This window comes from Nipponia nippon, unplaced genomic scaffold (genome assembly GCF_047370975.1).
Source record: "Nipponia nippon isolate SJK-2023a ecotype South Korea unplaced genomic scaffold, ASM4737097v1 scaffold_10, whole genome shotgun sequence".
Lineage (NCBI taxonomy): Eukaryota > Metazoa > Chordata > Aves > Pelecaniformes > Threskiornithidae > Nipponia > Nipponia nippon.
In genome coordinates, this window is record NW_028262291.1 from 29,642,849 (window position 1) to 29,653,821 (window position 10,973).

At 47.4% G+C, this 10,973-nt stretch overlaps 1 protein-coding gene across 4 annotated transcripts in view; it reads left to right on the plus strand.

Moving 5' to 3' along the window:
• Positions 1-7,995, plus strand: part of TYRO3 (TYRO3 protein tyrosine kinase) — a 43,520-nt gene extending 35,525 nt beyond the window's left edge. For all 4 annotated transcript variants that reach the window (XM_087746265.1, XM_087746266.1, XM_087746268.1 and 1 more), the window contains 3 exons: positions 950-1,109; positions 2,489-2,625; positions 5,538-7,995. In XM_087746265.1, coding sequence (XP_087602391.1) covers positions 950-1,109; positions 2,489-2,625; positions 5,538-5,913 — 673 coding nt within the window. In that variant the 3' untranslated portion in view covers positions 5,914-7,995. The remainder of the gene's footprint in view (positions 1-949; positions 1,110-2,488; positions 2,626-5,537) is intronic.
• Positions 7,996-10,973: the final 2,978 nt, after the last annotated feature.

A 10,973-nucleotide genomic window follows, 5' to 3' on the forward strand; every position in this document is an offset into this window, starting at 1 on the left:
TTTAGAAATAATTGCATGGTGAACACAATGTATGATCCCACATTGCTGTTCTTGTCCCCAAACTGCCTTGCCTGCTTTGAAGGGAAGAAAAGTCCTTTTCTATCCTTTCCCCTGTGCTTCTTCCCTGAGAATGGATTAAGGAACAACCCATTCTGGCAGACAGAACTGTGCCTCAACAAAACCACGACAACCGGTAAAATCTGCAATGAGACACAGATTTTCAAAGGCATTTGAATGTCCAGATGTACAGACAGGAGCCTGATAGTCATAATGAAAAATGATGCGTTAGCCTGCTTTGACATTTATGAGAAATGCATACTGATTTCCTATTTTTAAACATTTTAAAAAATACAGACTTCCTTCAGAGGAAGCTGAATGCCTGTTTCATCATATCTTCTGGGAAAAGCAGGGAGTCTGTTATGAGACCTGGGAGCATGAAGTCTTTGTGGACTTTACTTGCACTGTCTACCAATATGTCTAGGTCTAAGTGGGTAACAGAGCAATTCAGACCACGAACCAGGCCTGGAGAGAAGATCTTGCAGATGTAGTTTGAGCAGTTCTAATAGGCAGTCTAGGCAAGCACCTCTGTTTTTTGATTGCCTATACAGGGTGTAGGCCTTAGTGGTAGCAATGAGCACTACAGATATCCTCTGTTAATCTTGGGAAGTACAGAAAGTATCTGAGTTCACTTTGGCTGACAGAGTAAACCATCTGAGCATGGTGATTTCCTTACTTCCTTAGTCTTAATTATCTCCCTGTTAGTCTCAAGGAACTGATTTGAGACCACTAAACTATTTCACATTGGTCATCAGGTAGATGAAGTCACTATCCTTCTGGGCAATACTTGGTGAACTGAATACCTCAGTTCCCTGGCCAGAGAGGGACATACCTCTTTTTTGCCTGAGGTAGCCAGTAAATGCTTTTCTCAGTCATTAAAACTTTCCCTTAGGTTGGATGAGAACATGAACGTGAGTGTTGCAGACTTTGGGCTTTCTAAGAAAATCTACAGTGGAGACTATTACCGTCAGGGCTGTGCTTCCAAGCTGCCAGTGAAGTGGCTTGCTCTGGAAAGTCTGGCGGATAATCTGTACACAACACACAGTGATGTGGTGAGTTTTGCTCTGGTGCATTTGGGAACCACCTGTATTCCTGCTGAAGTGGAGGAATGCTTTTGTATTCATTGAGGGTGGGAAAAGGCGCTGGTGATAGGAAAGGTAGTTTGCCTTGTGTTTGAGGGACAGTGCCACCTCTGCCTTGTGTGCTTTCAGAACTCGAAACTAAAGATGTGTACAAGTAGTTTATGGCAGAAGACATGAAACCTTTTCCTCTTGTCCTGTGGTCCTTCGTTCTTCAGTGCTCATCCCCATCCCCGCCTTCACCTTTCCCCTTCTCCTCCTTTTCCTCTCTTTTTATGCAGTCTCTTCTTTCTTATTCTTTTTCCTTTCTCTTCTGCATGAAAGTTTGAAGGTGACATTTGAAATGCATATAAGCCACACACTCACGTACAAGTGCAGCAGTGGCACTGCATCCTAAAGAAGGCATCGGTGGAACTTCGTAGACTCTGAATATATCAGTGTTGATACTCCTCCCTGTAACTTTGCCCTTGGAGAGTGAGGCTAAACCCATTCATCTGAAATTTTTGCTTCTTTTCCCTTTCTTTTTTTTCTTCTGATACCTTCTCCCCTCTTCCTTGCTGCCTTTTGATCTGGTTTCACACTAGTTTTGTCCTTCAGACCTGTGGACTTGCCTTCCCAGTTACCCATGTCACAGTGTCCCTGAAGAGGTCACCAAGAGCGCTGTCTAACTTGGCTGCTATGTTGCCTGGTGATTGCTGTAACCACTGTAGACAGTGTTTAGTTCAGACAGTTTACAATAGACACTGGACAGCGTTTTGCTTATGAATTTGCTTACGAAAATCATTATTTTTTGCACTTAACAAACCTCGCAGTTTAGATTGAAATGTACGAGTATGACTGTTGCAGTGCAGAGCACAAATGAGCGTGAGCCATAAGTGATTTGTTCCTTGCCCTGCTTTATTGGCTAAACTCTGCTTTCATTTGTGCCTGTACATTTCCAGTAACCCATAATCTGGCTGAATGAATTAAGCAGCTGATTTGTGAGCCCCAACCCAAAATCTTCATGGAGCTGGGAACCACAAAACTGATACTGCATGCCTTAAGGAACCATCCGTAGCAGATGCTTGGGAGAGGCCTGCAGGTGGAAGACAGCAGTAGCTCCCAAATCTTCCCCTGCTCTGCTGCAGGATGGGGCTGAGCAGGGCCTTCAGCTGTCTCCCAAAATGATGTGTCAGCAACAGCTGGGTCATTTCTTTGTTTTCTAGCTAGAGTTTGGATAGTCCTTGCATCACTGCTACTCACATGACATTACCCCAGGCTGGGAGGGTCGGCACGGTCTGAGCATGCCGGAACCGAACCCCAGCAAGCAGGGAACTGTCTGTTCATGTCTTCTGTGTGCTCTTCCCTTTCAGTGGGCATTTGGGGTGACCATGTGGGAGATTGTCACCCGAGGGCAAACCCCTTATGCTGGCATCGAGAATGCAGAGATCTACAACTACCTCATCAGCGGGAACAGGCTGAAGCAGCCACCGGAGTGCCTGGAAGATGTGTGAGTACTTCCTCGCCCTGCTGACACGTGATTCTTTGAGAAGTTTGGCTCGCTGGAAGGAAACAGCGGCAGCTGGCTGGAGCACTGGTCTGAATCTATCCACTTTCCAGTACACAGAAGCATTCACTAGAAAGTCTCTGGGTTAGCTACCAAATACTCTCTGCTGGCACAGCTCCCTGGAACCTGTGGTAGCTTCACAAGCAGCTAACTTGGCTCAGGGGTTTGAACAGTGTCAACATTAGAAGCTCTGGGCTTTGTGGAAACTGTAGCTCTGTTTCCAGAAACTCACTGGTTCCTACCTTCTCAGGCCAGCATGTGAGAAAAGAAATTAGTTTCATGGCACACCCTGAAGGTTGAATAGAAAAGCAAGACTACGAGAAAACTGGATTGCAGAGGCAGTGGCCTGCATGCGTCTTTCAAAGCTGGGCCCAGTTTTCAAAATTGGATCTACTTCTCTCACAGAAATAGCAGGGTGAAAGAGAAGAGGGGAGATAGGAGGATCTAAGGTTCTGTAGATCAGTGTCCCACCTTAAATTACAGGTGGAAACAAAACCAGGACAGTCTTGCAGGTATTGGTTTCGGACATTTTCAGACTTGCAGGAAGGACTCGGGTAGCCCATGGAGGAGCAGGCAGCTACATGCTGCAGCCTGTGCTCCTCCTGCCTTAGTCCTGTGGCCAAGGGACCATTCTTGGCCAGCAGGTTACGTGAAATGTGTGCTCAGGAACCGTTGCTCCACGGGTGGCGGCTGCAATAAGCTTCCTAGAGTCCACGCACGGGGCTGAGGTCCCCCAGGGAGTGTCACCGTAACTTCTCCCAGGGAAAAGCTTGCCTAGTCCAGACAAGGGGAAATCATTTCACTGAGTGCCCACGCAAGTCTTTCTTTTCTCTATGTCCTGCCCAAAGCAAGACATAACTATGAGCACTGACTTTAGTGACCTTTTCAAGCCATTCCGTGTGTATAAAATGGGCAACATGCAAGTCCTCTTTCCACCCTCTTTCCTCCTGTTCTGACAGTGAATTATTTCATGTGGTTTCCTTTCTCCAGCCTTTTTCCACATAGGGAATAATCTGTACTCTTTTTATGAAAGCTGTAGAGTTTTATCTTCTCAGCAGTTCATTTTAACTGTTCCTGAGTTTAAATCAAAACATCGTTATACCACTGCTTAAATTCATTATATGTCTGCATCTTGACTGCTGTGAGTAGTTTTGGTTCCAAGTTCTGGAACTTACGGCCATAGGATGTTATAGATGCCAGAAGTAGAGAAGAGATTCAAAAAGCTGCAAGGCATTGAAGAAAAATCCATCAAAAACGACTAAAAAGGTACAACCTCCATTTTGAGAGGCCCTTGAGCTGCAGGTTATTGAGACCTGAAAGAATATACCAGAACTCACTATATGCTCACCCTCAGGTTATGCGCTTTCTCTCAGCGTCTGCTACTGGCCACTGTCAGAGGCTGGGTACTGGGGCAAATGGACTTTTGGGCTGATTCAGTACAGCCAGTAGTTTTCTGCCTTTCTTTCAAATGAATTTCTGTTGTTTGGGTAAACAGAAGGTTTACCAGCGAGGGTAAAAGAAGATATTTAATTTGGTGCCTCAGAATAGGAAGTTTCTATTTTATCTGGAGTTATTTAGAGTTATTTCTATTGTTTTTGAGGGACGTAAATCAGGATTAAGAAAACTGAACCATAGAAGCTTTCTGTAAAACTAGTGTGAGATCAAAAACAGTCTTGTAAAGCTGATAGCAAGCAAGGGACACACAGAGTAAAATAAAAGCCATCATGAAATGCTTTATTTCCCAGTAAAGGCCATATCAGATTTTTTCTATTTAGAAGTTTAACTGAGGTTCGTTTGTCTGCGGTGTTTTTCAGTGCCAGTACTGTGCTTTGTTCCTGTTCCCTGCAGAACTGGCAACAATAACGCCATAGGAATGCAGCTGCCAGTCTTGTGGGTGATGCACAAAGAGGAGGAGGACACAAAGAGCCCAGTGGGCTCTGGCGGGAGGCCTGGCCGGCGGGAGGCCAGCCAGCGCAGGCGCTGAGCCGCGAAGGCAGCCACAGGAGAGCAGAGCTCCTTGCCCGAGCACAGGCCATCAGAGCCAGCGACGTCTCCTCACGCTGGCCCTCGGGCAACCAGAGCTGAGGTAGCTGGCATTTGACCGCAGGAGAAGAGCTGCAGGACAGGGCCTGAGGCTGGTAATGGCACTGAACACATCTTCTGCATAGGGTTGGTGCCTTTGTAGTAGAAAGGTGGTTTCAGCATCCCTCTTCCAGCAGAGAAGCTGTTGTCCATTCTTCCACAGCCCTCTAAACAAACCCACTGTGCCTTTTTCCAGTCCCGCTGGCAACCTGTCAGGTAGCAACAGTGGCACACCTACACTACACCGGGAGCGCTGAGTTAACACAGTGTGAAAAAAGAATATTCTGGAAATAACTTGCACCTCCCACAGTTGGATCTCAGTTTTCTTTCTTCCTGTGTTTTATCTGCTCTTGAGCTAGAATTTGAAGGGATGGCTTCAGCCACAGCAGATGTTGTTGGGATGCTTTTTGTGAATAAATTCAAAAGATATTATTATTAAGTGGTGTCACACTCACAGTCCTATTGTAGCTCTCCAGAGACAATGGAATGAGGTTTTTACCAAGAAGTTCAGCATCCTTTGACAGGACTTTTGGGTTTTTTGGTACTGTCTAAATAATTATTTTGACCAAAATGAGAATGCCTTTGAAAATGGGAAGGAACAAGGAATTAGATCCATGATCTGTCCACATGCTGTCACCTGTGCAAGGCCAAAGCCGATAGGTTTTGGGGAAACGGTCTGTGCTTTTTAAGCTGCACTGCACAGAGCCCTTCTTTGGACATGCAGGGGGTGGCTGCTCTGCTTCTCAGTGCTCTTGTCTCCCTCTATTTTGCAGCTACGATCTCATGTGCAGATGTTGGCATCCTGAGCCCAAGCTACGCCCCAGCTTTGGAGTGCTCCGGTCCCAGCTGGAAATGATTCGGGGGAGGATGTCCACACTCTCTGCCAGTCAAGATCCTCTCTATGTCAACATTGGGAAGGACAAAGAGGCGTCTGCGAGTGATCCTGCCCTGCACGCTTCCTTTGGAAACACGGACGGTGAAGAAACCGTTGCTGGGGCAGCTGCTGCTGTCACAAGTGACTATCGCTACATCATGAGCCCCCTGTGCCTTGCAGATGGTGCCGAGGGTGAAAGGCATCCAGATGGGCAGGAAGGGGAGGACAAAAGCCTTCTGTATGAGCTGGAGACAGAAGGAGAGAAAAGTTGTTAGCCTGTACATAGCAGTGACACTCTGCTTCCCTGGGATGGGATGTGTGCAACCGCGGTGCCGTGTCGCCTGGGGCTCTGATGCCGGATCTGGAATGGCTTTGAACAGCCCTGGCCAGAGCTCTTGGGCAGCTTTTGTAGCTTTCACCACCTGCGTGGGCTGCAGCAGCGGACGGTTTGGACTGGCAGGCAGTTTGGAAGGACTGCAACCCCAACAACCCCTTGGATTTGGGGGAGGGGGGCAGTAGGGTTACAGGTTGATCGCGTCCTGCTGAAAGGAGTTCAAAGCTAAGGTGGGCAGTCAGAGTCTACGCTCTGCTCCTTCTCACTGACTGCTGGAGCAGAACTGAATACACCTTCTGTTCAGTCAGTGCTCGCTCTTGTGTAGATGTTGTCTTCACTCCTGGCTGCGTGACTTCGGGACTGGTGCCTCGGAAAACACTGTCATTCAGGACAAGAGGGCAAAATTCCCCTTGCGTTTACTCAGCAGTACTGCCTACACTTGTTGCCTACCTCAGTGGTTCTCAAACTGATCTGCGGATCTGCTTCTACCCAGCACTGAATTTGAACATCTGGCTTATTTCATGCAGTGACACTTGCTGCTTCCTCAGTCCAGGGCTCTTTTAAGAGTTTCAGATGTTTTGGTGAGCGATGGAATTAGAAAAAATGAAAATCCAGCATCCCTCTTCACCCCACGTACCTCTTTTATGTCTTTCTTTTTCTTCTGATAGATGCCAATTGAGGCCTGACCAGACTTGCAGCTGGCATTAAAATGTGAAGGGAGGGAGAGCAGCTGGCATGTGTGAGGGCAGAATCCAACTTCAAAGGGATGGCAAGGAAACAGTGGAGAGAGGACTTAACAGCAGTATGGGGAAACAGTGCTAATTAATGCTAAGTACTGCCCTCCAGGAGAGGAAGGACACAGCTTAGATACAGCATGGGAGACTTGCTTCAGTTTCAGCGGGAGCAGGATTCAGCATTTGCTTTAAAATAGGATTCATTTAATCTTTCTCTTTAACAGTCCTATGACCTTTTCAAATAACCAAGTGCAGTAGCTGCTGTAGTGAAGGTGTGAAATCGGTTTTGGGAAGGTGTGTGTGTTGGGGGGAAGGGATCAACTGGGAGATCTCTTTCTGAAGAGAGAGTCCTCGTGATGAAAAAGCTTGAGAACCACTGGCCTTCCTATTTAGGAGGTCTTCTGGCACACTGTAAAAACCACATCAGAACATAGACTAGGATCACTGCAGCCTTCCAGACGGGGCAAAATTAATGGTTTTGCTCTTTGGGTTTTGTTTTGTTTTCCAATCAGCATGTCTGACTCACTATAACTGCAAGCGCTTGTGTGGTTTTTAATAATTTAATATTTTACTGTAAATCAGCATTTGTTTTGTGCAGTGGTTCCCAGCAAGGAAGTGCAGTTACATCTTACTCTACTTATCCTAAATATTTCGTAGATCTTAATTTCTTTCATTTCCAGCGTGCTGAAAACTCAGCAGTGTCACAAGACTTAGGATTCCACATTGCTCTTCCTCAGAAACAACCACCACAGATGTCATCATTTGCTGAGTTGGCAAAGGTGGGACCAATAAGTCAAACGAGATCGCAGACTTGGTATCAGAACACTCCACCCTTCGATACCCAATATTTGCTTATTGTAAGGTTTGGGGCTAACTACAAAATTCAGGTCCAGTTTCAGCCCTGTGTGAGAACACTTCCTAGGGAATGGGAATTTCAGCCTGGAGCTTGGGCCTTTCTGTAAAGTTTCCTACTGAACAGTGATGTCCTACAGATGTCTCCAGAAGTTCAGTACAGTTTCTCAGTCGCAGATACAAACTGCACCATCTTATACCCTAGGCGGTACAGGGTTTTCTTTTCATTTAGCTGGAATGCTGTAAACGCAGGTGAGAAGATAACACCTAACAAAGGGTAACAAAAACCTGTGCGGTGCACGTTTGCAGTGAGGGCAGAAGGCTATGCTCCTTGCAGCTGCCTGGGAAGCGCAGATGTACATATAGACTCTAACTCTGGGAAGCATGTCTTTAGTTTTTATGCATTTTTTTAATAATAAAACATGTACTGTGTCTGAGTCCCAGCCTCTTATCTGTGGCAGAGTTTGTTATGACGCTCACTTACTGGGTGGGGTCACAGCGAATGCTGTCAGCCCCAGCTAAAAGCCATCTTTCTCCCTTTGCCAAGCACAATTAAGCTACTTCTTGGAGGCAGAGGACATGTTTGCCCTCGCCAGATGGCAGTTACTCTGCATTGCTCCAACCTTGAGACTGAAGGCCGAAATCTGATGGGCACAGGCCGGTGGTTCCACAAAGAGATGGGCTCTGCGGCCATGGCTGTGCGGGAGCCTGGGGAGAAGCCCTTACTGGGACGTGCTGCATTCTACCTGGGAAATCAAAACCTCTGCATCAGTTCCTCCCTGAAAACTGTTGCCTGCACCCATCCAACTACTAGCAGTGCTCTCTGTGGAAGAGAGGTTTGGAGGCGGTGGGTAAAATTCAGCTGCTGAGTCAAATGTTCCAAGCACAACATAAAAGAGCCCCTGGATTTCCAGCTCACAGAGAAGAAAAAGTGTACCTCACACTTTTATTCTTCATCAGCAAACAGCACGTTGCACGCCCTCTGCCTGCCAGCTCACACAGAGAGGAAGAGTGATGGTAAACGATATGAGTGCTCACCCCCCATCTGCAATGCAGGAAAAATGACTTCTGAAGCACAAAGTGGCTGCTTTAGTTAATATTTTAAGGTTCCATTGCCCAGTGATGTCCCTTGGATCTGGTTCAAATGATGATTTAATCCCTTTGCACGCAAGCCTGGTCAGACCAGGTACAAACGAGGCTGTGTTGTGGGTGGGAGAAGCGACACCAGAAGAAGAGCTAGTGAGAAAAGACAGAGGGAAGGAGATTTTAAAATGGGGACAGATGGGACGAGCTGTGAAGACAGCAAATAAAGGAGTCAGAAAGCAGAGATGGGGAATTTTATATATGAAATCCCAGAACAGAGAAGGCATTGCCCCAGCTGGGACCAGGCAGGGGTCTGAGGTGGGGGCTGGCTTTGTGTTTTGGTAGACGATGAGATGCTCTGGTCCAGCCCAGCTGCCCTGCAGTGCGTTGCTCTTAAATCGTGGCACAGTGAGCCTGGCTCTGCGTCTGCTTGACAGTGCTGTGACCCTGACCCCAGGGAAGCTTTAGCCTAACAGTTCTGATTTAGGCACCAGTCTGGCACACTGGTTTCCTAACTAAACCAAACGTTTCCCCCTCAACCACCCTTTTTTCCCACCGCCCCAGTACAACAGTGCAGTCCCACCCATCCTCCCAAGCAGCAGCCCTTGCCCCATCCCCTGTGGTGGGACAGCCAAGGGGCGCTGCAAGTTTCTGCTGAAGCAACCTCTGTCCCACACCGGTAAGCCTGACCACACTCTTCCTCCGTCCACATCTCCCTGAGGAGGGGACGGTCTCCTCCTTTCCAACACAGGCTCAAGCCACTCAGGGCAGTTACCAGCTCAGTTATGAGGCAGCGTGACCCCACAGTGCCTCACAAGGGCATGGCAGAAGCTCACAGCACTGTCTGTGTTGCGTGGGGGTAGTTAATGCACAAGGAGAGATGCCCCCGTCAGCTCCAGTGCCCGGGCTGGCTGATGGGCCCTAGGCCGCGGGCTGCGCTGGCAGCTCAGCCTGCAGATATGGGGATGCTCCAGCCCGATCCGATACCTGCGCGGTGTGGGGAACAGCATGCTCAGGGCTGATGGCTCAGCAGGTGCCTGCAGTGCGTGGATATACCTTGGAGCTAATGCACAGCTTCCCTGGGACCTGCCACGTTCCTTCTTGACCTGTGTTTGGAGGGAAGTCTTGCAGTCTTGACTCAGTAAAAACACTCCCTGAAGTCAAATGCAATTAATTTTGAGTAAAAGTTTGAGTCTGGCTGACTAGAGAAAGGAACAATATTTGCACATAGATATTTTCCTGATTTACATTCTGTTTTGCTGGCAGCATTCATTCTCCCCTGATGCTCAACAGCCACCAGCTTTCGCAAATTCTTGTATATTTTACCAGGGATTTCTGTGAGGGACCCTCATACTCAGTTCTAATTTTATACTGATTTAATATTTAACACCTGTATGCTCCCTTAAAATAGCAAGTTGTTCTACGAACACTTGGAGTGAAGGAAGCCTGGTCTCCTGTGGATTTGCATCCCACAGGTGATTGCAAGCCCTGGGTGAAGCTTGCCCCTTGTTAGGGTACTTAGAAGAGCTCTTCCCTTGGTGGAGTCTCTGGTGTCCAAAACGAAGTCATTGAATTTCCATCTGCGGTGAAGGTACCGATGTGGCACTAACAGGGTCTGCCACACATAGCCTGTTTTCAGAAAACTTGTAGGAACTTAATTATCCTTCAGACCTCAATCTTGCCATCACATTTGGCTGAAATGAAGCAGTGGATTGAAAAGCTATTAGGGCCAACACGTGCAGCTGGTGATCAGAAAGCCTTGTTACCATGGGAAACCGAGCTAAAAATCAATTACTTAGTCCAAGAACAGAAAAGACTGACGGACATGGTTTTTGATTGCTTTTGCTCTGTCATATAAAAGGAACTCAGCGTCAGTATGAATCAGACCTCAGTCACTGCACTGAGGTCGAGTGGCAAAACAAAGATGATCGACTCCTCGCTTACTAATTACTCCGTGGATCCTCCAGCTTGAGGCACACCAAGCCAATTCATTCCTAAATGCGGGTAGGCTGAGGAAACGGGACATCTTTTGGTCGTGTTGACAATAGCACCAAAATTAGGAGCCGGGTATTTCAGCAGCACGGTTGCTGGCTCCCACCGAGCCCAGCTTTCCAGGCGAGCGCTCCGATGAGCCACCAGCCATAGCCTGGAAAGAATCTAAACAGCTTTTGTTTCCTCCAGTTTCTTTTCACTGGGTTAAAATAGAACTGAAAGAAACGTTTGACCTCAGGAAATGGACAGTACTTGTTGATTTAAGCTTTGTTGAGTTCAGTAGGGATTTAATGGGACGGGACTAGTTTCCAGAAGAGTCTTTATAGGAGCTGGCTCTTGC